Raw genomic sequence first — 27,602 nt, 5'->3', positions numbered from 1 at the left:
CTAACCGAAGGAACTCCACATATTTTTTTCTTAAATTCGCAAATGTCAACTCGTTATATTTTGGTACATAATTTACCAAACCCAAGAAAGACTTCAACTCTTTTTATTTTTTGGTGTAGCCACTTTTAGAATTTTTTCTATTTGCGCTTCATCTGGAAAGATCCCTTCCTTTGATATTGAGTAACCCAAAAATGATATTTACTGTTGGTTACACACGTTTTTTGTATGTAATGTTATGCCAGCGTCTCTTAGCCGGTTTAGTATATTTTCAGTTTTTTTTAATCATATTCATTTAAATCTCCAACACATACATCTTCTTGATAACAGATGGTATTTTCAACATTTTCTATTACTTTTTCAATAGCTTTTTGAAAAATTGCACTTTTTTTTTTTTTTACAGAGGCATCACCCCTTATCAAGGCCAAGAAGCCACTCAAGGATAAGGGTTAAAGAGTGTACAGTAGACATTGGACAATATAGTAATCATTAGTAATGAAAATTTGGTAAATTTGATAACTTATATAGAACGGCTCATCAAGAACTTATTTACGTTAGACTTGAACACAGCCGGAAAGCAGGAAAACGGAAGACAATTCCACAGGCGTGCAGTTCTAAGAAAGAAGCTTTGTTCATGGAATCTACGTTTAGGTTTAGGCACAGATAAAGAGTGGGGGGAATTATTGATAGTGTGTACAGCTAGACGAGTGTTTCTTGTGAAAGTTTGGCGAGGGGGGACCATAGATTGAAGCTCAGTTGAACACCTTCCATGAAAATAACGATACATCAGAGACAAACTCGCAACATCTCTTCTGTGAGATAGAGGTTGCAAGGAAGAGAAAAGGACATCTCCTACGAGGCTACGAAGTCTATTTTGAACTCTATCAAGGCAGGCCAAGTCCTTTCTAGCAGCTCCTGCCCAGATGTGGCAACAGTATTCCATCCTTGGACGTACCTGGCTCTTATATAGATAGAGAATTGCATCAGCAGTGAGATATCTACCGGATCGATAGAAAGATCCCACCATTTTTCCAGCGGCCTTAGCAACAGATTTGATGTACGTGTTCCATTTAAGATCAGGAGTAAAGGTCAAGCCCAGAAGCTTGTCAAAACTTGAGGCTTCCTGAAGACGAGAGCCATTCATTTCAATTGATGCCAGATGTGGATCAGAATGTTCATGATGTAAAGAGAGAAGCTTGGTTTTAGATTTTTATGTCATATGACATCCTTTTCCACCTTAACAGACCTATAGGTGTGTTTATCGTTGTCACTTCTTTCAAATTTTCATCTATGGGAATTTGGTGGTAAGCTGATTTTAGGTCTATCTTTGAAAATCCTTTCATTCCGGCAAGTTTATGTAAAGCTACTTCTATTTTATAATCTTCACAAATTCTCAAGTCACCGTCTTTTTTTTTTTTTAATACCACAATTGGTGATGCCCATTTACTTCCTCCTGAAGGGGCAGGTTCTAATAAATCTTCCTTTATTAACTTTAGCAACTTAGCTATTACTAATGGTAATAAATGCACTGGTACTTTTCTTGCTTCATAGTAGGAGGGGGGGGAACATTTTATTTTAATTTCAGGCTAGCTTCATAATTTTTTAATTTTCCTGTTTTTTCCATTTCTATCTCATTAATCAACTTCATTAAACTTATTTTTAATACATTATTCCCCAATAGTCCATGCGTTTTTTGCAACTATAATGGGCACTACTTCATATTTTTCTTTTAGTTCTATTGAACTTTTCAAAGTAACCCATAATTGCTATAATCGAGCCATCAAATTGACATAATTGTACGTTGCTATTTTTACAAATGGTTTTCCCATTTTTTCCCACAAATTTCTGGGTATTATGGTTACTTCACTGCCCATATCTATTTGCATTTCAACAACACAATTGTTGATTTTCATTTTTATTTTTTTTTAATCTCCATTCCTTGATCCAGTATTTTGTATATTATCCTTCTTTACATTAAAAATTTGTCTATCTTCATCCTCTATTCTTTCCACATTTTTCGTTTTAAATCTTTGAAGTCATTCTTTTTTAAACACTTTGAACATGTTTTTTCAAACTCTGGGCATTGTTCTTTTTTCCTTTCATGAGTTTTTCCACAGTACGTACATTTTTCTCTTTTCGTTTCTACCATATACGTGTCAGCCATTATTTCTTCGTAGGAGTTTTTTTTTTATTTTGGTTGTAGGTACGTATTAATTCCTGCTGTTGTATAAATTCTAGATACATATTCAAGGGCATGTTTGTAAGTTATAACTGTTCCATTAACTTATATCTATGTGTTGAATTATGCATACCTTCAATCAATCTTAGTTGAATTAAGTCTTCTTCTGTTGTCTGTTCTTCTGTTCCCAGTTTTTCAAAGTCACAGTATTTACTCGCACTTCTTAACCGATGTAAATATTTTACTATCGGTTCATCCACTTCCTACTTCATTGCCATAAACTTGGTCCTTTCTGCAATCACCAGTCAGAGTCGATTAAACTGCACATTTGTTTGTACCGGGTCAATGTACCAATGATTAACACCCGGTTCCAGTTCTTGTAACCATCTTCGATCATAGGTCTGTCTGTTTTTTAGTGTGGGGTCGGTTTGACACATTTTCCTTGCTGGCGCGAAGCTCATTGTTTTCTTTCTGTAAATTTATCAATTGCTGAACTAGTTGCAAGTAATGTTCATCATCATTGCATTATCCTGATGCCATTACTATTCCAATTTCAGTGAGAAAATAATCCAATAAAAAAAAATCTTGTAGAAATGGATCATGTTCATAACACCATGTAAAGTAGACTTAAAAGTCTACCGAGTCCGAGTTCTGAATTTATAACACCACATTATTTTTTCCCAACCCGTATCATCAGTCCTTCCCAAGGTCCAAATCTCTTTGATCACTCCTTTGGCGTCTTGCTCCCTACAGCTACCTGCCCATAAGAAATCATAGAAACCCTCCCTATATTAGGTTAGCTCTGCCTCTTTATCCTTCCCTTCTTTAATTCCCAAAATAACTCCATGTCTCAAATTATAAGTCATTGGTTGCCTTAGTCCTTAGGCAAACAGCATTTTTTCCCCACTTTGGCTTGGATTTAAATACTCTCACACAAACTAATGATTTCAGACCCAGTTAATTACTGTTAAGGGACTCTCTCAGCACAACATTCATGATAGTTACAAAGACTCATATTGTCAAAAAACTTAATGATTGGTTGAAATAAATCGATATGTTATTAACCCATTGGTCTATGCTGTGGGGAAACTTACTTTTACCTTGGATACCACGATTGTCTCTTCTTTGTTATTCATAATTTTCAGAACTACACAAACTCTCACTCCCTCACCCCATACCCCTTGTAGAAATAATCTCATTTAAATTGGATTTTTAAAAGCTCTCACTCTATTCATGTGTTTTTTTTTGGTTGAAACTTTCGTTTGTCAAACTACCCATTGTCTCATGAGATATCGGACTCTACGTATTTACTTCCAACAAATTGTATTTTAGGTCATTGACTGTGTTGTTTATATTACTTTGTCTATACCTCAACTAGAATTAAAGACGTAGTGTAATAAAGGTGTTGATTAACAATCAGTGCCTTTGAGCCAAGATCACAGTGTAGTATCTGTTCTGATGCTACACTTCACCTTTTCTGACAGTGAGGGAGAAATCCTTCTAGATTAAGGCAATTTTTATTTTTGCTCTTATCCAGAGTGCCCCTTTTTAGAGAGCTGGATTTTCCCCACATTAAAAACCGACCTTGTTTCCGACTCTGCCCTTCATGGAGAAGCAAGTAAATAGGAACAATCAGTTTTTAGCAATAGTCTATCCTTTCTATCCTTTAGTATAGACGGTAAAACTGACGGAATAAGAATAGATTAAATAAAGGGTTCAATTTCTGCCTTACTCGTCTTCATCTTACAGCTTCCCCATACCAATATGATTTCTTTAATTCTTACAGCTAAAATAGATACTATTTCTGCAACCTACAGATTTTCACAGTCTCATGAAAACTTGTAATTCATCATACACACTGTATTGTGCATGCACTTGTTTTTTTCGCACATCGCTTTGTTCTGACTCTATTTTTACTGTTTTAAATCCAATATTCATTTTTATATTCATTATTTATGCATAGATTTTTTCCACCTATCACAGTAAATAGTAAATTAAAAGTTAAATTTACACATGTAGGCATAATAGCAATCAAAAAATAGTTGTTTGCTCAAAATTTACTCAACAACTGCTTTACTTAATAAATGAACTAGTTTTGTTTTAATCATTTTCTTTTTCCAAATTTGTGTTGAAATTAATCATTCATATTTTCTGTCTGTAGGTACAACAGCACATGAACAGTTCAGTAAAAATGAATGTATAAATGTTTATATTTTGCCAGAAGTTCCTTCAAGCATTAAATGTAAGTAAGCTTTTTTTTTCAGTCTTTATATGATCTTCTGTTATATGTAGAATTACCTTCTGTTATATGTAGAATTACCTTCTGTTATATAAAAAGATTTTACAGTGCTCGAATTGCAAGTAAATCATGTTAAAAATCAGTGGTTTTTCCAACTGGTGACTAAAAAAAAAGAAGGGAAGGGGGGAGCTTATCTTTTGGCAATTTTTTTTTTTTTTTTTCTTTTTACCAACACTCTTCCATTAGTTAATTAATGAAAAATCTCATTAGTAAATGAAAAATGCCATGTCAATCATTATATTTTTAAAAAATAAAACAAGCAAAGTCAAATTATTTAAACAATGAAAGGTTTAATTGAACAATATGGTAAATGAATTTAATTTTTTTTTCTTTTAGAAATTTACATTTCATTAAAATATTCTGTGAATGAAGCAATTAAACGTTTCTTTTGGAACTTCTTTGCACAACAAAAACAAAAAATGTGAAAAATTTATTAAAAAAAATTTTTTTTTTAATTCTTTGAACCCTAACTTAGCAAACTAACTAGTCACTCAAAGCTCTAAAGAACTGTAGGGGCTTTGTCAACATTCACTGACGCCTGGTATCACAGTGGTGATGTGAGCATAGGTAAATGTTTCCCAACCCCTAACAAAAAATAAACATAAAAAGGTTGTCAGAAAAAGTATTACGGCGGAGGCGATTTTGAAAGTTCAATAAATGACTTATTTAACGATAGAAATAAACAATTACCAAAAATTTATTTTTTTATATAGAAATAAAGAAGTAAATTAAGACATTAAATAATAATAAACATTAAAGGACGAAAAGTATATAATTATATGATTAAAATAAATATAGAAATAAACCAATGGTAAATGTTACCTTACACTACAACTAGCATTACAAGTTGATTTTTTTCTTTTTAGATAATTGTTATTTTATCAACTTGCATGAAAAGAGCTATGTAAAATATACTTAAAACCGTTTGAATTATGCAAATACCATCAGTAGTTCAAAAGTTATGAGAATTTTAAGTGCTAAAATTTATGCTTTTCTGTGGACATTTTTCTGTAGAAAAAGTGGGCTAAATTACGGACCTCAACATTTCAAGAAATTTGGTAATTTTGCCACCATTTATTTATTTTTCAAGCTATTCTCATGAAATTTGGCAGTCTTATGTAAACTTGTGTGCTCTTTCTGATTATGCAGTCAAATCTAATGCATCTCTTTACCATAAGCCATAAATTATAAATTCAGATGTACAAATTTCAATTTTTTTAAAACTGGCGCATGGTATCATACAGTGGGTGTCTATTTATGAACAAAGCTAAGTGGTATAGTAGTATTTAAATTTAGCTTTATTGTGAATAGACATTTTCCCGCCTCCTCACCAAAGGAGAGCTTAATCTTAGGTGTAGCCATTGAATGCCTAAAGAGCATTCATGGCCGGTATTTACTACTCCCTTCAAAGAAAAAAAATGGAGTAGATATAAATTAATCTCAGAAATATATCAAAGAAAAATTTTCATATAGATTTTGGATTTCTATAAAAGATGGAAATTCCCATAGTCGACCAGAACTTATGCATTTTGGGACCAGTCCAATTATTAATTCCTCTCTATCTGGCACAAAATATACCCCTATTTTCTGTGATGCAACCCTAAAATGTACTTTACATGAATCCTCAATGTAACTTTCACAGTGCCAGGATACCAGGAATCCTGATAAGCAACAACTATATATTCACCAGTTGATGGTATTTTTTGTCATTTCTATTCTGTTGTTTTACTGAAAATTCAATTATATAAACAAAGAAATAAAACGGTAATTTTTTTACCTTGTTTCTACCTTAACATTTAAAATTACTTCTATAGATTTTAAGGTATGCTGAAAACGAATATCGTGTTTAAATTTCTGCAAATAAATAAGGATATTAAGCAATGTCATTTCTTATGTTATCGCTGGTGGCCATCTTGATACACGCAAGCACAACCCCGAGAAACTATGCACAAATGCGCATACCAAGATGGCCACCAGCAACAACGTAAGAAATGACATTGCTTAATATCCGGAAAGCTACTTATTTGTGGAAAATTTAAATGCAATATTCGTTTTCAGTATACTCGAAAACCTATAAAGGTAGTCATTTTAAAGAAAAATGTTAAGGTGGAAACAAGGTAAAAATTTACAAAATACATCACAATGAAATTCTTTATCGAACTGCCTAATTATTCGTCTTATTATTATTTAGATATCCTCAATTAATAAAAAACCGGGTTTGTTTTACAGATTTGAAAAAATGGTCTTGACAATGAATTAAAAATAAATTCAAGTTTCACAATATCTTTTTTTATTTAATTGTTGAGTAAAAGTACAGAATAGTTAACAAAAACACCCTTCCTTCCCTATGTTAAGAATGGGTTTCTAAATAATGTTATTATTTCAGCATGGTAGCATAAGTGCACAAGTACCTTTTATTTGTTATGCTTTTTTGTTTTTTTGACCACTAAAAAACACAATTCTACCTTAAGTACAAATAAGTAGTTAAACGCATGTACTTAGTACATTTTGTTGTTTTTTTAACGCTTTTAGTGCACGTGTACTGAAAGCATTAAAAACAACAAAATAGTATTATTTGGAAATCAAATTTGGAAAACTTGAAAATAATTTTTTTAAATTGATGAACTCAGAATAAAAAATGACTAGTCTAGTAAGACGAAAGCAGAAATGGTTTTCTATTTTTAAGAGAATGCTTTAGTCAGTTCAGCGCATGACACGCTTAGCGACCGTTTTTCCGTAAGCAAATTTGATTTCTATAAAAGATAACATTTGAAATGAAACTCAGCGCAATTAATAATTATCAAATATTTACATATTATACATGAAAATAATTCTGAAACTATTATTTATATGAAAATGGATGATATATGCAGATTTATCTCATCAATTTTGAAATATTCTTTGTCAACTTTGCTCGGTCGTAACTTTGCTTCCCATCATCGTAAAAATAAAAATCAAACACCAGTAGAGATGGACTTCTTTGTTTATATAGCCTTATCCAATCAAATTTAACCCCGCGCATGTGTCTCCAAACGTAACATATAAAATGAAAACATTGAAAAAAGTATTTCCCTTTTTGTTGTCATTTTTTTACCAATTTTTCATTTTTAACTTGGAGCATAAAACATTGAACGCATAAAAGAAAAATAAATTAACGTCATTGGAATGCTTATTTTATTCTCTTTCCATCAATGTAATTCTTTTAAAAACTGACCGACAAATAAAAAAGATATGACTTGTTGAAGCACATTAGGTAAGTAATATTGCCGATGTCCACGAAAATACAGCATATGCTTGTAATGCTACTACAACAGAACATCAACCACTCTAATTTGTTTTTTGAGGGGTATTCGAGGTCGCTGACAATGAATCTGATAATCAAACCCGCCACAAATTTACTGTTTGCATAGCATGAACCCCTAGACCTTGGGACTATTTTGTGCCATTTCACTACCTTCGGTAGTGTTTTTCTTACATGATACATTTGCGTGTGAACTGGCTTAGTGGGGTTTCTTATCATATTGCGTAGGAACCTTTAAGTGGACATTTCAAAAAAAGTTTTAAAAGAAAATGTGGTTTATTTATTTTATTTTTTACGTAATTTTAATGTTTTTTAATTTATCTAAAAACAAAGTTTTCACAAGCGATTTACAAAAACATAACTACCAAACATATTTTTATGTTTTTCATTTTTTGGGGTGGGGGGGTTATTTCATTAACAGGTGCTTCTGCAGTTTAATTAACCGTTTTTCCGTAAGTAACGCACTGACATTTACCATTTCACAAAAATTCTGTGTAAATGGGGGTGGGGGCGGTGGTGGTGCTGGGGCGATGTGATAAGACTTCACTACGCCTATTCGCACACGAATGTATTGTATAAGAAAAAACACTACCGAAGGTGGTGGAATGGCACAAAATAGTCCCAAGGTGTAGGGGTTCATACTAGTGTTGGGACGATTCCTAATTTTTATACGATTCCGATTCCGATTCCAAGAAAATATTGATTAACGATTCCGATACCAAGTACGATTCCGATTCCTAGGGAATTATTGTTTTGAAATATACCAGGTAGTTTTATACTTATGGTCGGTAGTTCCCAAATATGTTCCCTAACTTTGGAAGAGATATTTTATGTCTACACCGTCGTGTTTTAGTTTAAATAAAATTATTATATAGTAAACTAAACGGAAAAATTAGCAAAATTTATTTTAGAGAAAATTTATTTTACTTAATTGGAATACAGAAAAAAAACAAAGAAAATAGAATTTATCCTTCAGAGCAAAAACAAATAAAATAGAATTTATATAACAGAACAAAAACAAGAAAATTAGAGAATAAATTAACACGATTCATTATTTTGGTCCTCATAATTTACAGATTTAATGAATTAAATAAAAAAAATATAGCGGAAGAGAAAGAAAATATATACTAATTAAATATAAAAAAAGATAAATATTTAATTTAATAATTTATAAATGAACGTGCGTAATGAAAAAACAATATACCATGTGACATGGCGCTGTAGATACAAAATAACCCTTCCAAAGTTAACGACCATATTTGAGAAATACCATTAATCGAAAGTTTTTGTGTTTTATACCAAAAGGTAGGTATAGCGAAAAGTTACAATTAAAGGAATTTCAAAAACGATTTTTTGTTTGGCTATTGATAGTTATATTTGTGACGGCAGTTCTTCAGACCTCCATAATTCACAAAGAGTAGTTAACACCTATTTTTTTTCTTACTTTTTCATTACTTTTACACGTTGTTTCTAACATGAAGAATAAGTTTAGCCAAACTAATTTTGAAATAGGGTATATCAAAGGAACACATAAAAATGATACCACTATAAAAAACAAATGAAATACTAGAAAAAATTGAGCAAAAATAGTTACCAAAATTACAGAAAAAGATAAAACAAAACAAAAAATGGTGAAGTTTGTTGAGTGAAATGAATTATTAAAAGAAAATTAATTGAACTAATAGAAATGTTAAATAAAAAAAATGTCACATTTCAATATTTTTTTAATAATTAAATTCTCAGGGTTGTCGAAATTAAAAATTAAGTGATTATTTTTAATTAGACTTATTTCGAAGCTTGTTACCTTGAAAAATACATTTTAAACCCTGTTTTTTTTATATAAATAAATTGAAAAAAAAAACGCAATTAAAAAAATTTAATTGATAATTGAAACTTTAAAAACATTAAACATTTAAAAATTACTTATCTCACAAATTAACGTCCAATAAAGTAGATCCAGTCTTCATACAGGAATTCGGTTATAATAAATATATCTTTCCCAAACTTAAAAATTAAATCTTTTTTTTTTTTTTTTTTTTTTTGGAGAGAGAGTGCTTTAAAATCGCCGGGGAATGCCGCCTAAAATTTTAAAGAAGTAAATTTTAGGAGTTTAGTGCCTTTCAAAGACGGTTATCATAATTTATTATCATTTAATTTTCTATTTTCCTCCCCCACACCTTTCCATGTGGTTCAGTAGTTAATCAGTGCTCCTGTTGCTGTCAGTCAGCTATCTTTACCTAAGTTTTAATTTCTAGTTAAAAGAATTTTTCATGAATAGAATCAGCATTTTTAAAAATTATTTTTTTAGTTGTATATATTGTATTTACTCTTTGAAGTTAAGGAAGGTTAAAAAAATTGGTGACTTAGGCAAAAAAAAAAAAGACACTGCGATTTCGACCCTCACTAATAAAACTGCTCTGAGTGACTAGTTGTTAATTTTTTGTTCCTTTTCTTTTTTATTTTGCTCCTCCAATTCATTTGGATGCTTCATAGTTAAATGTTTTAACATGTTGGTTGTGGTCATGTTAGATGGTTTTGTTCCTCGAGATATTTTAATTTGACAGACTTTGCAAATGGCTCATGATCTTCATCAACTTCAAAAAGTTTCCATGCAAGACTTTTTTTGGACTTTGAGGCCATATTAGAAAATTCAGTTTATCTGTAAACAAATAAATTACTATTAAATTTTGTTTTAAAGCTAGTCACTTATTTGGATAATTAATTGAAAATAATCTGCTAAAAAAGACAAAAAGAAAAAAATATAAAGGGATGGAGCGGTAAATTGTACCAACCAGTAGTTAACAAAAAAAACAAAAACTTATAGAATTTAATTTTTGAAACCAATGTATAAAAGTTTACATAATGAAATGCAAATATGCATTTCTTTTGAATTTTTTTTTTTTTTTGGTTGACTGTGTTCAATTCACACATGGTTGATGCAGTTCAATATTGCTAAACTATAAGTCTTAAGTAAAATTCTATTTATAAATACTTTTTAAATGAAATTATTTAATTAATCGTAAATATTATTTAGACATAAAAATTAATTGATTACAACACCTTTTAAAAAATATATATTAATTTCTTTTTCGTTCGGCAAAAAACTGCGTCAAACACTTTTTTTTTAATTTTCAATTTAAAATTCTAGAAAAAAGATTATATTATTCTGCTTTTAATATAATCAAATTCAGGGTTTTATCTTTCTGGAGAAAAAAAATTTAAAAAATGGATTTTATTTCAATGAAATTTAAAAAAAAACAACTTGACTGAATTGAATTAATTACCCTTAAATTAACGAAGGGGTTATTTAATAACTGTAGGTTTGGAAGAGATAGGTATGGGGTCGGTTTTTTTGAAACTTCAAAAGAAGGCGACTACTGTCCAAATTTTGCGAAATAATACAACGTGATCAATTTCATTTTAGAGATATTTCTTTCAAAAGCCTTCTTTTAAAAAAAGAAAAAAAAGTATATTGTTCTATTAAACCTTTTACTGTTTAAATAATTTGACTTTGCTCGTTTTAAGAAAATATAAGTTGAAAAAGCATTTTCTAAGCTGTCCAACAAAAAACTCCACTCAACTCCCATGCTTTAGAATTCATCCTATTTAACAGTTACCAATTGTGTACATATGCAAATTAATGGCATATGTTGTTCACTAATGAGCGACCTACAAAATTATGCTTGTCTTTTCTACATTTTTTGCTGGCATTTTACAGGCTAAACAAGCACAAGGTCGTTTGCGGGAGTGATGATTTCTATTAGATTTAGGTTAGAGGTCTTTTTACCCTGTCCGAAGAGGAGAAACTAGTGGTAGTGCACCAACCCAGATGTAGCAACTGTGATCTATGCATGAGCAAATAGTGGCTTTGTAGAGATATAAGAAACTACCAGGTGTGAGTTTTCTAGCCCAGTAGAAGGAGCTTATCTTCTTTGTAGCAAACTTGGTAGTAATTTCTATGTATTTAATTCCTGATTTATGTTAACTGTTTGAATGTTGGGCTCTGAAAAGATGCTATTAGCCATGGGAATCTGTAGTTGGTAAGGTTTCTTAAGTTTGGTGAAAATGAAAAATATATATTATGGACTGGTAGAAGATAAACATAGGATTTTTTATTTGATCCTGAACAACTCTGGATCTTCCTCATCGTACACTATGTAATAATAAGCATGTCTTATTTTTAAAGTTTTAGATTCTTTAGTAAGTTGATAATGCTCGTCTCAATTTTGCTCATTATCTTAACAAGTATTTTTTAACACCTCTTCAGGAGGTAAGACACAAAGTCAGGTGATGGTTTTAAAAGCCAGTGCAGTAGGATTAATATACTCTTGCTTGTAAAAAATGCTTTGTCATCCTCGTCTGCATTCACTGGTAGGGACACCTAAGGTAAGTGGCAATAAACTAATCCCTTTTCAAAGATAAGGTAAAGCCTGAGACTGAACAGAACCGGTCCTGTGTTTATAACTGTTATACCGGCCTTCCTTGAACAGAGGAATTTACACCGATTAGCACTATAAATAGCGCTAGTAATTCCAACACCAGTGAGAGATGCGACTGCACTTCAACTGCTAGCCGAGTGCCCAGCAGATGTACACGCTTTCCTATCTTTGTACATTATTGTTAATTCACTTGTTCCTTAACCAAACCTCGACTTGATTGTTCTTATTTTCACTGTTGTTCCACGACACAACAATAATATTGTTCAATAATCATTTAAATACAGCTTCAATTTTGTTTTTTCCCCCATTTCAGTGCTGCCTCGTCTCTTAGCATATGCAGTGAAGGTGATTTGGCAAGCTACATCTCTTGGAGTCAATCTGCTTCTCACTCCAAAGTCATCGCATGTTTTAGTACAGGTGAGCAAAGATTTCTTCTCTACTAAAACAAGCCTTTCATTTATAATTTGAAGGGTTAATATTGCTATTTTTGCTCATATTGATTAAAATTACATCAATAAAGTAATATTTTGGATTATTTCAGTACCATGGGTTACTATTCTATTATTGGTTGTTATGTTCACAACATTCCAACCAATGTAATCTCCAATCTTTTCAGTTGCAGCTTTTCAAACTTGGAAGTTGAACTTGTTGCTTCACGAGGGAAGAAAGAAAGAAAAAAAATCACACGCAGCAGCACGGTCCCAAACAATTTCATCCATGTGACCTGATATGACTCTGAGCAACTCTGTTGATTCGAACCCGACCATCTCCAACGATTCGACACGACACGATCTCAAACATCTTTGTTGATTCAAACATGATCTCGAACAACTCCGTCGATTCAACATGATACAATCCCAAACAAGTCCATTGATTCAAATCCAAACACCTCTGACAATTTGACACAATACTGAACACAATGACTCAACATGACACATTACCAGAGCAACCTTGGGAGTTACTCGCTGAATGACTGTTGTCAGCTTTTTTATAGCCTTTGGACGAACTCATTTTCGCCGTAGGTAGGCCCAACTTAAGCATACAATTCTTGAGCGTTTCTACACATGCTCATCACATTCCTCCCTGATCTCGAGATCACACAAATGGCAATGTTGGGCAAGCCGCTTTTTCCTGGTACTTTGCCTTAATGGTATAGACTCAGGAACTTCCTCAGCAGTGCTTTCGTCTGTCACGTTATTGAACTCTTCCTGCTCTGAATCCTTGGGTGCATCAGCTTCTGAGGAGCTTTCTTCATGTGATTGTTCATACAGTAATGGGGCTCCATTATCTTATGAGGTAATTTTGTCATGCATTAAGCAATTATGTCGGCACACTGGGCACATATCCTTTATGTGGCGTGGTGTTCCATGAACTGAGAATGAGTGTTGGCTATTGATTTTCATCGTAACCGTGCTGTGTCTTCCTCACAAATTCTTCACTCATACAGCATCTCCCTCTTTGTATGGATTAGCAACTGTATTGTCAGGCATCACCACTTCATCAATACCCTTTACACGGATCCTATAGGTGTATAGTACATTCACAGATGCAGTCATGGCTACCTTGTCCTCTTTAAGCATAACGTTGTGCCAGTACACTGCCTCCAAAATCAAGCACCTTGTTTTTGCCACAATGCGTTTTATTGCGCAATGGGATCTCTCAATTATTCCATTTCCCGAGAGTATGTGGGCGCACTGAAATCGAATGTGCACGCCCCACATCCGTGTAAGCTCAGCAAATATCTTTCTGGAAAATGCGGCACCATTATTTGTGAGCTGTTCAATTGATAACCTCCTTTCACAGAATACAATCTCTAATTGCTTAATGACACTAGCAGAATCTTGTCAGTGCAATTGCTTTCAGATGGCAAAACAGCTAGGGCCACAGTCTATCAATGTCAAGTACAGTGGAGTGCTGAAATGTATTATATCCACAGCAACCTTGCTCCAAGTTACAGGGACGTCAAGCCTACCTGGCTTCCAATGCACTAGGGCTAGATATATAGATAGGCATTCTGTGCAATCCCATACCACTTTACGCACTTCAATTATTAATGGGTTGACTAATTTTACAAAGTACAACATCCTCTTCACACTGGGATGTCCACTACGCCGATCGATTGCCTGTACCTGAGAAACATTTTGTTCTGTGACTACAGCACACACAGGTTCTTTGGATTCTGTCTTTTTACTGATTTCATTTAACAATTGCTGTGATACCCAAGTAAGTTGGTCAGCTCTGTTATCATGAGACTTAATGAGCTCCATATCAATCTTAAGTGGATATTTTAAGGCCAAATCTCGAAGTGTGGAGAGCTGACGCCTAATTAACATTTCAGAGACTGCTTGGTAACCAGCCACACACCGAGAAACAGCCAGTCAGTTTCCCGTACACTGAAAATACAATTCAACAGGTAAGTCTATCGAGAAAGATCATTTCCACACTGTCATAATGGTTTTCCCTGCTCCTCCTGGACACATAATTCCAACATGCATGAACCCAGTCTCAGCTGTTCTGGGGTATTGCTTGCCAGACCAAACTTCTCTAACTGTTTCTTGGGTTGCAGAACACACACACTCTCATTCACAAAAATGTTGTCAATATAGGATGTAGTCCCGTTTATGATCTCATCCTGGCTTAGGACAGCATTAACAATGGCCCACATTATTAAATCCCAAATCTAAGGTGGGTAAGTGTTAAGGTCCACCTAATGAGAAATAAAGAAAGGGTTATTGCCCTTGAACTGGCAAAAGTTATCCCCCTTGCGGAACGAGGCAGTCAGACTGTTCCGATCATTACGCATCCAGCAGCTCATCTATCTAAATCTCTTTTAAATAAAATTGTTAAACGTTTCCCCTTGTTTTTGCATCATTTTTACGTAGCGATTTCACAATCAATTTTAATTCTAAACATGTAACAATTGGTGACGAGGTTTGTTTTTGTTTTATTCGAACACATGAGAACATTTGCCAGACATATACATTAAACTTTTTTCTTTAAAAATAAATTAATTAAAAAATTTACAAAAAGAAATAGATGTTACCATACAACAATTAATGCCACAACAGTTATGTTTGATGGAACATTTTTCAGAGAGATTCTCAACATCTTCAACACCAGTTTCAGAAACAACTCATGACATCGGCAAAATCGATTACTAATTCTATCACGGAATTCCATTATGATCCAATGGCTAAATCAATGTTCTGTACGTGGTTTTCACGTTTTGAGGATCTCTTTCGGGTGGAATTCAAGGAAGTTTTTCGACCTAAACGCCCAGTGTCAGGTGCTGCATTGCCACTGGTGTACCAGGAACTAAAGTGACTCGAGGACATGAAGGTCATCATACCAGTGACATATTCACGGTGGGCAGCACCTATCATAGTAGTGAAGAAAGCTGGTGGCTCAATTCGGTTGTGTGCAGATTTTTCGACTGGTCTCAACGCATCACTAGAGGATCACCAATATCCTTTGCCAATCCCAGATAATCCATACTTAATGGTATCTCTTGCTTTGAGAAATTAGACCTCACAGAAGCTTATCTTCAAGTCGAAGTGGCGGAAACCTCAAGGGAATTGCTTGATATCAACACACACCATGGACTATTCCAGTTCACTCGTTTACCTTTTGGGGTAAAAACAACCCCTGCAATATTTCAGCAGATCATGGACACAATGCTCACTGGAGTGGAAGGCACAGCTGCATACTTAGATGACATCATTATTGTCGGGCAGGAGTTGACAGAAAGAATTGGCAGAGTCCTAACCGGCATCCAAGACTTTGGTTTCCAACTCCGGCCTGAAAAATGCCATTTTTATCTACCTTCCATAAAATATTTTTGATGATCAAGTGCGCAGACCAAATCCTGCTAATGTGGCAGCTATTCAACACATGCCACCCCCATCAGACGTTAGCAGTTTACGTCCATTTCTGGGACTAGTGAGTTACTACAGGAGTTTCTTGCTGTCACTCCATCAAATCTTCACTCAACAAACTATTGACAAAAGACACAAAATGGTCCTTGCCTATGGACTGTCAAAATCGTTTGATAAAATCAAATCACTCATCAGATCAGACCTGCTGCTCACACACTTTGACCCGAATAAAAAAACAGTGGTGGCAGCGGATGTATCAAACCATGGTGTGGGAGCAGTGATCTCACATATATTCGCAGATGGAAGTGAGAAGGCCATTATGCATGCATCCAAATCTGACGCCTGCGGAACACAACTATAGTCAGGTGGAAAAAGAAGCACTGGCACTAATTTTTGGCATAAAAAAATTTCACAAGATGCTTTTTGGTCGTCACTTTACACTGCTAACAGACCACAAGCCATTACTATCAATATTTGGCTCAAAGAAAGGTATCCCGGTATATTCAGCCAGTCGATTGCAACGATGGGCAATTATTTTACTGGGATATGATTTCAGTATACAATACTGCAAAACAATGGAATTTGGCCAGGCCTTATCACGACTCATCAGAACACAGTCAATGTTAGAGGACGATACTGTCATTGCTGCCATCAGTGTCGAGGATGATTTTCAATGCATGCTTACAGATTGCATCCGGACAATTCCAGTGACATTATTGAAATATTTTAAGACATTTTAATTTTTTCATGTGTATTGCTAGTTCGAGGTCTCCCATGAGTTTAGGAGGGCATGAATATTGGAGAAATCTGCACACTTTTTGGATCATTGGATCTTGACGTGTTTCTCGTTTGATGTCAGTTCTTGTCAAACGAGAAACACGTCAAGATCCAATGATCCAAAAAGTGTGCAGATTTCTCCAATATTCATGCCCTCCTAAACTCATGGGAGACCTCGAACTAGCAATACACATGAAAAAATTAAAATGGCTTAAAATATTTCAATAATGGCATAGATAGACAGAGCTTGATGAGCTAAGAAAGAATCTTTTAAAATTTTTTAAATCCAATTAAAATCAAGGAAGTTATGGCTATTTTTGTGCCTCACATGTTTGGATATTTTTCCGTCTTTAAGACCATATGCGTTTTGTCACATTTTTTACACTACTTCTTCAGTAAAAATGCTATATCTTTGTTAAAACACAAGACTAAGCAATGAAATTTGCTATGTAAGTGTATTTCTCTGCAAGGAACCAGAATATGCTACTGAAAATCTCCAGAAATTAATACTTTCCAAATAATCTACAGTAAATACACATAAATATGCTGCAATTCCTTAAAAATGCCATGTATCCATTAAAAGAAAAGAAATTAGAAAACTCAAAGCTGAATTATAATGCATTTTATGTACAAATAACTGAAATCTAAATCTAGGACTGTTTAAAAATGAATATATTGTAATATTTCTTTGGTATTAATGTAGATTAATACCTTCCATTACCGCTCTCCCCATTTGACCACCTCTCCAAAATATGTGATTCTACCTTTGTAGACAATTACATGAGAACACTTTGAAAAACTTTAATGAAAGATAAAAAAAAATTATTTTCGAATTTAATGTAAATGATTTCCCATCTTAAACCATTCCAGCGTTTTAGGGCAGTTAGCCCATTTTTTTTCTATGATAGATAAATCCTGGGAGTTTTTTTTGTTTTCTAAAAGGCAATTATGTGTGGTTTTAAGAAGATCTTTGTGCAATTATGAGGAAGTGGGGAGGTTGCCACTCTGACTTTGGGTTAATGATAGGGTGAGGGAAATTGTTTTAGAATTTAGAGTGACTTGATTTCACATAAATTTAATGTAAAATAATTCACCATTTCAAAACCATTCTAGCGTTTTAGGACAGTTGATCAATTTATTTTTTATGTAATCATGTGCATTTTTCTTTAAGGAAAAGTATTCTTTTTTACGCTTATGTAGCTTACCGAGGAATTTTGTTTGGTGAGGAGCTCTGCCACTCAGACTTGGGGTTATTGTCAGGGCTTAGGTTTTAGGCTTGCTAGGGTTAGACGTAAGATTAAGCAAGTTTTTTTTTTGTTGTTGTTAAGAGTGTTTGACATCTATTGTGAAACTTTACAAGAATTACAACAAACAGACAAAAATAAATGTTATTCAGAAAACGTGATCTTTGGTAAAGTACAAAGTATTTTTTGTCCCACCTATTTAAATATTAAAAAAAAAAAAAAAAAGTACTTCTACAGTTTATTGCCGAAAATGGAGAAATGGGAAAGTTTTTCATGAAACGTATATATATATATTTATATATTTGTTATTAAAACCAGAAAATGAAAATGACTTATAATTATTTAAACTGGGTGAGCGCATTTGAAAACCAAAACATTTCTTGTATAAACATGTATCAAAATATAATTGTAAAGACATTTATTGAAAAGTCTTTTTCAGAAAATACAATTTTAATAAAATACTTTTGTAATTTTTTTGTTATTTATTTCCTACTTCACTCATAGTTCAAAATACTGATTTGTCCCTATGATTTTAATGACAGGTGCCCAAAAAAAGGCATCTCTATTTTCGGTGATAAACTGTAGAAGTACCAAAAAAACTTTTTGCCAAAGTTGAAAAATTATTCACAAATTTTGAATGAATTTGATTTTTATTTTTAATTACATTTAATGTCTTTTTCTAATGTTTTTGTTCCTTAACTGAGCACCTCCGACAAATATTTAAATATCGATTTATATATGTTTTTTTTTTATTATAATTGGGTAGATTAGTTTCCATTCAATAATAATCTGCTGAAAACATAAAACGAAAATTAAAAAAATATAAAGGGTTGGTACCGCTCGTACACATGAAGCAAAAAAAAAAAATATTTCACATCTTCTGTTGTTTAAAGTGAAACACAATATTTTTTAAATTTGACTACTATCCAAATTTTTTAAATATTTATATGATTAACAAAATAGCTCTAATTAAACATGTAAGAAATTTTTTTTTATAACCAGAATTTCAATTAAAAAAATCAATCTGGAATAAAAATCAACGACAAAAAAAAAAACGTCTGGTTACACCATGCCATTGCTGCTGATGATGCTATTACTAATACTACATCAATCTACATTCAAACTAAAAACGATTTTTCCCCCGATCTCATGTTTTTAAATTGCTATGTACCACAAGACAAAAGAATATATTATTATACTTTCAATGGATAAACATAGTAAAAAGATTTTTTTTATTTAAAAGTGGGTGCCCAAAGAAAATTTTTTTCAAAATTTTCCAAACTTGTCATGTTGAAATCTTTTTTTTTTTTTAACACAACAAAAAAATGAGTGGTCAAATGTATTTCAGGACAGCCGAAAGTATTAAAAGTGACATTCCTTCTGGCTAGTTTCCAAATTTTATAAAAAAATTCTTACTACAAACACAGTACGGACATTTATAAATCAGGGGAGGGGTTGTTACAAAATCTTACTGAAAACGCTGTTTTATGATAACATTTTTATCACTTTATTTGCTTAAAACTTAAAAAAAAAATATATAATATTCATTTGATGGTATTTTGAAAACTTAAAGCGCTTTGGTTTGTAAAATATAACTATTTTAGCAGAAGCCCTATGAAATCTGTGATTATTCAAAGTGTTTTATTGTCCATGTGTATTACTACTCCAACAGTTTAAACGCTGCAGTGGCTCTCTTTCTGTCATTGATGATTGTCTGATGTTCGCAGATTGTGTGGTTGTGCCTGCTAAGCTCAGGCAAGCAGTCCTTAGACAATTACATTCGGGGCATCCAGGCATTAACCGAATTAAATCAATAGCCTGCAGCGTGGTTTATTGGCCTAATATATACAAAGACATTGAATGTACTGTTAAACATTCTATCCAATGTATGGAAGCACAGAAGAACCCACCTCGGATTGGGGATTATCACTGGACATACCCAGAACAACTATGGTCCAGAATACATGTAAACTTTGCTGGTTCAATCAACGGCTTTAGTTTCCTTGTGGTGGTGGACGCCCATTCAAAATGGCCAGGAATATTTCCAATGCAACAGACTCAATCCACAATAACAATACTCAAGCAGCTATTTAGTCAACACGTTTGCCAGAGACTATAGTATAGGACAATGGATCACAATTCACATCAGAGTCAGTCAAGCAGTTCTGCAAATCGTGCTGCATAACGCATGTTCGGTCACCGCCTTATCACCCTCAATCCAACGGACAAGCCAAACGCTTTGTGGATACATTTAAACGGGCACTACTCAAAGCGAGGGGAGAGGGAACAACAGATTAAATCCTACAGACTTTCCTCCTTTCGCATCGAACAATACCAAATGGAGCAGTGAAAAATGGTCTGTCACCATCATAGGCACTCATGGGATGAAAACTTCGTACGACAGACCCAGCAACAAAGACAACAACCAGGCCCTAATGAAAAATCAATTCCAGTTGACACGCCAGTGTTTGTACGAAACTACAGATCTTGCCAGGCAAACTGGGTTCCGGGCATCATTTACAAAACAAAGGACACTTTCTCTATGATGTTCAAGTTGGGAACCAATTCTGGATACGACACAAAAATCAAATATGTCCCAGATACACTCGAGGCAATCTAGAGGACAGCACACCAACCATTCCATTCAATCTGTTAATGGACACATTTGAACTGTCATCTCCATCACTTCCCATGAGAACAAATGTAAATAAGAAGGTTGAAAGACCCTACAGGTCTTGGCCAAAGCGCAGTCACACTCTAGTAAGGCATCTCCAAGTTAATCCTAAATGCACTCGCTACAGCTAAATACTTAAAGAGATTTTAATGAGAAAAAAAAGAAAGGATTATTGCCCTTGAACTGTCAAAAGAATTATCCCCCTTGGGGAGATGAGGCAGTCAGTCATGACACTTGGGAGATAAAAACAAGACAGTTCCGATCATTATGCATCCAGCGGCTCATCTATCTAAATTAATTAAATAAAATTGTTAAACATTTCCCCTTGTTTTTGCATCATTTTTATGTGGCGATTTCACAATCAATTTTCATTCTAAACACGTAACAATAAGACAATATTATTGTCCCTTGATTTCCACTGTTTAGAACGGCTAAAGAGATTTGTCAACATGTACTTGCAAATAGGCTCGGCATAGGTCTAGCACTGCAGCATTTAGTCCTTGCTGTCACCATTCCCTTAATTTTTGTAAGCAAACATCCACGTTGACCGTATACACGTCCATATACTCATTTAGCTCCCGATAATCCATAATGGGCCAAACTTTCTGTTTGTTCTCCTGCACAACAGCCATGAAGGAGATTAAACCGGGGGGGGGGAAGCTTCTGCAATTCACAATCATATTCCTCACGAATTTGTGCTGGGGCGCAAGTTTATTTTTCAACATAATTGGAGGTTGATCATCAGCTCATTTCCACGATTCGGTTCACTTCCTAATGTGCTTTTCATACTCTGTAGAGAAATCAGGCTCTATAATGATGATGGCAGCAAAATTTGTTTTGCTGAAACGTAGAAAAATTATCTCACTGGCACTAGACACAGCTCCTTCTCCTAGCCGCTTGATTGCGCCTGGTTCAAGCAACAAATCAAATCCAAGTAGGTATCCATCCGCAACTAAGATTTCTATGTTAATGCTCAGCTTTGCACTAATGTTAGCTTGCACCACTCCTATTCCACAGCTGCTAAGTGTGCTTCCATCTGCTGTGCCTACAGGGGTCACTTTCCTTGTCCATTCCTTACAACATGACTTACGGACTAGTGACTGTGTGCATCCAATATCCACTAGTACTGTACAACTGGCAATGCGCCATTTACAACAGTTTGGGGGATGAGATTGGCTCTGAATTTTCGCCCTTCCCCTGCTTGTTTTCCAGACAAAATTGATAATGTGCCTATGTCGTTGACATCGATAGCACGTTATTTCTTCATGGCTTGACACTAGCACATCTGACTGTCTCACTATCCAGTAAACAATCGCTTGCTCTATGATTACACTTATAACACCACCAGGAAGTATCCGTCTCCTTAGCTTTGTGTCAATCGTACAACTAGTGCAGCCTGCTCTGGAATTTCTGTGCAGTTCTTAAAAATGACACACGTACACACAAGCATGTGTGACAGATCTATGTTATCCATCTGGGAGGATACTCCTAATAGTTCTTTTACATGTTCAGGCAATCCAGCAATAAATGCACATTGCAGGCACTGATCTGAGACGCCACTAAACAGAACCACTAGCCTGTGTAGTTCTGCCAAAAATCTGGTTGAAGGCAGCGTTCTGCAAACTGCTTCCATGTAGTGAAGGGATCCAAAGCAAAGACTGTACAGCGTTTTCTTTACACAAAATCTGCATGCTTTTCCTCACTTAATTGCTGGTACACAGTATACACGCCGCCTGACAAGCGCATCGGAATGATGCACTTGATGCACTTCACCACACTCAGCTGACATATCAGTTCAACTTTCTCCAGCCACTTCACGATTGATTGTCTGAATTTACTGTTTTCAAATACTGGTATGAGCTTTAGGTCAAAGGCCAAAATAGCTTGTTACTTCATGAAGGAAGAGAAAACAAAAAATAAAATCATATGTGACAGCACGGTCTCAAACAATTTTGTCCACGTGACACAACACAGTCTTGAACAACTCTTGAACCTAACCACCTCTGATAATTCAGCATGATAATCCCGGACAACATTAAAAAATGTAAACTCCTCACCTTCTCCAAAAATATAAAGTAACAGAATTTATCTTCCAGAATAAAATGAACATTTTTTGTTAAACAACCTAAAGTTTTCCAATATCTCAGAAATGAGATTTTGTTTTATGTTAAATTCATATGTGAAATTGATCCTCATCCTAAATTCTGAAATTGTATTTTTCCCTTGAAGTTTATCAGAGTGTTCACATGTAATCTCCTAAAAAAAGTAGAATCTCATTTATGTTTGGAAGGGATTATTTAGCTAAGGATGTTAATCTACAATAATAATAATTCTTATAAGTAGCATTACAAGCATATGCTGCATTTTTGTGGATTTCGGCAATATTACATACCTAATGTACTTCAACAAGTCATATCTTTTTGTGCGTCAATCTTTAAAAGAATTACATTGATGGAAAGAGAATAGAATTAGCATTCCAATGATGTTAATTTTGCTTTTATGCGTGCAATATTTTTATGTTCCAAGTTAAAAATGAAAAAAAACGGTAACAAATGACGACAGCCAAATGGGAAACAGTTTTTTCAATGTTCATATTTTATACGTTACGTTTGGATACATATGTGTGGGATTAAATTTGATTGGATATAGCTGAAATTTTACAGGCTAAATAAACAAAGAAGTCCATCTCTACTGATGTTTGATTTTTATTTTTACGACCACAGGAAGCAAAGTTATGACTGAGCAAAGTTGACGAAGAATAGGTAAAATTGATAAGATAAATCAGCATATATCATCCATTTTCATATAGATAATAGTTTCAGAATTATTTTCATGTATAATATGTAAATATTTGATAATTATTAATTGTGCAGAAATTTCTTTAAAATGTTTAAAATTTCTTTTTATTAACTTGTATTATCCCCCTTTCTCCCCGTACTTTAACTAAGAAGAGCATATAATGTTTGGGATAATGACTGCAGTTTAGAGTTTCATACTGAAATGCATTGTTTTCATTTTAAAATATAGCAACTGGTATTTCAATCTTTGTATCAGTAAATATTTTCGGTCATAATTTTATTTTTTCCTTATCAATTTTCATATCTTATTTCACTATTTTAAATCAAATAATCAGGTTGGTACCAATCTATACTGTCAACTTACCCCCAACCAGTCTTTTATAAAAATATTGCCATTAAACAGGGCTGATATCATTTCCGGCAACATTAGTCAGTATTTTTTTCAAATGTACATAATTACATTGCAAATGTTTCAAATTACATAGAGATAACGATAGAATTTGGTGAAATTTTATGTCCCCACTTGCAGAAAACCGGCCAATTTTTCAATATTTTTTTCCGAGATTCTGATCTTTATAACGATGCCATCTTTGTCATTGTTCATCGCATCTATCAAAAGTTTTTGGCAGACATACACACAAATAAACAAACACACAAAAAGACTAGCAGGGATACCTGGCGTTGCTCAGGACCGAATAAACAATGAGAAAATTGAAATTGAGTTTGAACATATTTGTTATTCTTAGGAGAGAGGAATTTTTAATGTCTATTTCAAAATTTGCTATTTTAAGCAAATGAATATTTTACCTACACTAGGACGGGTATTACACATGTATGGAATAATTGTAACCTTCCCTAACAGCATGTATTAGCATTACAAACATATGTTGTATTTTCATCATTTTCATATAGATAATAGTTTCAGAATTATTTTTATGTATAATATGTAAATATTTGATAATTATTAATTGTGCGGAAATTTCTTTGAAATGTTATCTTTTATAGAAATTAACAGAAAAACGGCTCGCTAAGCACTAATGCTAACATAATGCGCGGAGCTGACTAAAGTATTCTCTTAAAATAGAAAACTGTTTTTCTGCTTTCGTCTTACTAGACTAGTCATTTTTTTATTCTGAGTTTGTCAATTTAAAAAAATTATTTTCAAGTTTTTCAAATTTGATTTCCAAACAATACTATATTGAAACAGGGTTGTCTATGCCATGTTTGCTGTTTTTTTTGTTTTTATTTTTCAGATTTTGTTTTAAGAAGTTTTAACATCGTTCATTTTGCATCACATTCGTTTTTTGAGGGGGTTTTCTATGACGTTTGCATTTTCTTTCTTTTTTTTGTTTTTTTTTTTGTTTTTTTCCAGATTTTAAGAAATTTTAACATCATTCGTTTGCATCATGTTGTTTTTTTTCCGATATTTTAAAGAAGTTTTAACATTTTTTTTATATAATACTTAAACAGGGTTATTACTTCGCTTATTCTTTTGTTTTGATTTCCCCCCCCCAATACACACACCTCTAAACCCCCGGGCAACGGCAGTTACCCCCACTAGTAACAAATAAAAGGCATTTGTGCACTTACGCTACCATTTTGAAATAATAACGTTATTATTTAGAAACCCATTCTTAACGTGGAGAAGGAATGGTGTTTTGTCGTGGATACCATAATATGATGGGCGAGCGACGACTATAATTTAGTCTGGTGACGTCATGAACATCGGTCTGTCGAAATTTGGTCACATGTCTCATGACTAAACTGGAAGTTGGTTTAAAGTTTTGGAGGGTTAAATAAATCTAAACATGCCGTCAAGATGGATAGTTCCAAAATGCTGAGGTAACTACGAAAATGGACCAAAAGTTACCGTGTTTTCATTTCCCAAAAAAAAGGAAATAATTTACCAGTGGATTAAGAAAGGATTTTACTCCATCTAAATATAGCAGAGTAAGTGGTAAAATGTTTGAGATATTTAAAAAAAAAAAAAACGCACTTTTTTTTTTGTTTTTTTGGAACATATTTTAAAATAAAAATGAAAGTATGTATATAAAAAATGAATTTTACATGTAATTTAAGTTATGTGCTGAAATAATAAATTATTATTTAGAAACTTATTTAAAATGGGGAGTATGGTGAAAATATTATGTACTTTCGCCTAACAATTTAATAAAAGCGATATCGTAAAAATGGAATTCCTTGTTTAAATAATTCTAAATAAGAAAAATCATTTATCTTTTTAGTTCAACTATTTTACTGTGCAATATTATTATCGATGTGAAATAGATTAAACTTTTTTTTTTAAAGTTTATGACCGTTTTTGTTATCCCAAAAGCTTATTAATAATTATTTGTGGTAAATGTCGTGGCCCCTGTAGATGTCATAATTTTGGAGAATGTACTTCCAAAATAAACTATTAAAATTGTTTAAAAAAATAATAGAAATATTATTTTTTTATTTAAAAGAAAAGTGTTTACAAAATGCTGGCAATAAAAAAATAATATTTCTATTATTTTTTAAACAATTTTAATAGTTTATTTTGGAAGTATATTCCATAAAGAAAATAAACAACCCACTTTAAACGGAGAAATTACGAGTTTTGTATATGTTATTCGCAGTTTTGTGTCAAAAATTCCCCCAAAATTCTGATACTGCTAGTGGTGCTGTAAACGAAAATAATGTTTAAAATTACGGCAAACAAGTAGTTTCCAAGATATGAAGAAATGTTAGTTTTAAACAATGGGGATCACTTTTCTATAAAAATTCAACGTAAAATGAGCACCCACTTTATGGCCATCGTTTTTTTTTTTTTTTAGGGCGCTTTCTTTTTAACAAATAAAAGTGAAGAAAAATGAGTATGGCCACCTTTATGTTGGGGGTTGGGAGTCGATGTACAATGAACACAGTTTAACGTAAAATTAGCACCCCTTTCAAAAAGTGTAAACAGAATTTTTGTCGGGGAAAGGGGGTCAACTGTAGGTGCTCATTTTACGTTTAGTTGTGTTCATTCCTACATCAAAGAGGCACTTTGCCTTGTTTGAGGCGAAAATATAATTTTAAAAAGAATGCTCGTTGCCCATGTAAAAAAAAAAAAAAATGGCCATAAAGTGGGTGATTGTTTTAGGTTAAATTATCCCCCCCCCCCTTTTTTTTAACTAACATCTCTTTATATCTTTGAAACTACTAGTTTTCCATAATTTTAAACATTATTTTCATTTTCAGCACCCCCGAAAACCTATAAAAGTGGTGATTTAAAAGGATTTTTCGAGGGTGGACTAATTCTGCACATTTACCTTATTTTTTTATTTTATCGTTTTTTTGTCATGTAATTTTCTTTTCTTTTTTTTTTTGTATTAAGTCAAACATGGTACGATTTTCTTTTAAATTATTTCTTTAGGTATGTGAACTTCATTTTCGACCTGAAGACATACAGCGAGAGGCATCAGCATTTGATGAAAGGACTGGAAAGTGTTAAATTAAAAAATCCCTATCTTAAGGATGGTGCTATTCCTCGAATATTACCAAACTGTCCCTCCTATTTATCGTCATCAACCACTTTTAGAGAGTCTCCTAACGCAAAGAAAATGCTTTTAAGCGTGCATTATGTGAAAGTGTTGCTGACAAGTTAGAGTTACAGAAACATAAAACTTTCCATAATATTGATGATTTAGAAAACAATTAACGTTATAGATAAAAATTATTGGACTTCTATTAGGCAAAACAATACCATCATTATATGCCATATAGAGATGCCTATGCCCCAAAATAAAAATGTCTATGGTGATTGAACCGGACTTGGCCGTTAGAGTATTCTGTAGTGATGTGGAAATGAGTGCTATAGAGAAGTATAGAATTCCTAAACATGTAACAGAGAAAAATACTCTGCAGATTTTGATGGAAAACATGAAAAAAATGGACATCGAAGAACAGGAAATAAAAACATCTAATATTAGTTCTTTATCAAAATTAATCTCATCATTGTTGCTATTAGTGCAAGATGAATCATTTAAATATTTTAA

At 33.2% G+C, this 27,602-nt stretch overlaps 1 protein-coding gene across 4 annotated transcripts in view; it reads left to right on the top strand.

Annotated features, from left to right (window-relative positions):
- LOC145259874 (chitobiosyldiphosphodolichol beta-mannosyltransferase-like) overlaps positions 1-27,602 on the top strand; it is a 432,123-nt gene that overhangs the window by 28,347 nt on the left and 376,174 nt on the right. For all 4 annotated transcript variants that reach the window (XM_080117752.1, XM_080117753.1, XM_080117749.1 and 1 more), the window contains exons 3-4: positions 4,338-4,418; positions 12,529-12,632. In XM_080117752.1, the coding sequence (XP_079973878.1) occupies positions 4,338-4,418; positions 12,529-12,632 (185 nt within the window). The remainder of the gene's footprint in view (positions 1-4,337; positions 4,419-12,528; positions 12,633-27,602) is intronic.

This window comes from Euprymna scolopes, chromosome 35 (genome assembly GCF_053919585.1).
Source record: "Euprymna scolopes isolate OS-2025 chromosome 35, ASM5391958v1, whole genome shotgun sequence".
NCBI lineage: Eukaryota > Metazoa > Mollusca > Cephalopoda > Sepiida > Sepiolidae > Euprymna > Euprymna scolopes.
This window is presented reverse-complemented; position numbering and strand designations above follow the sequence as displayed.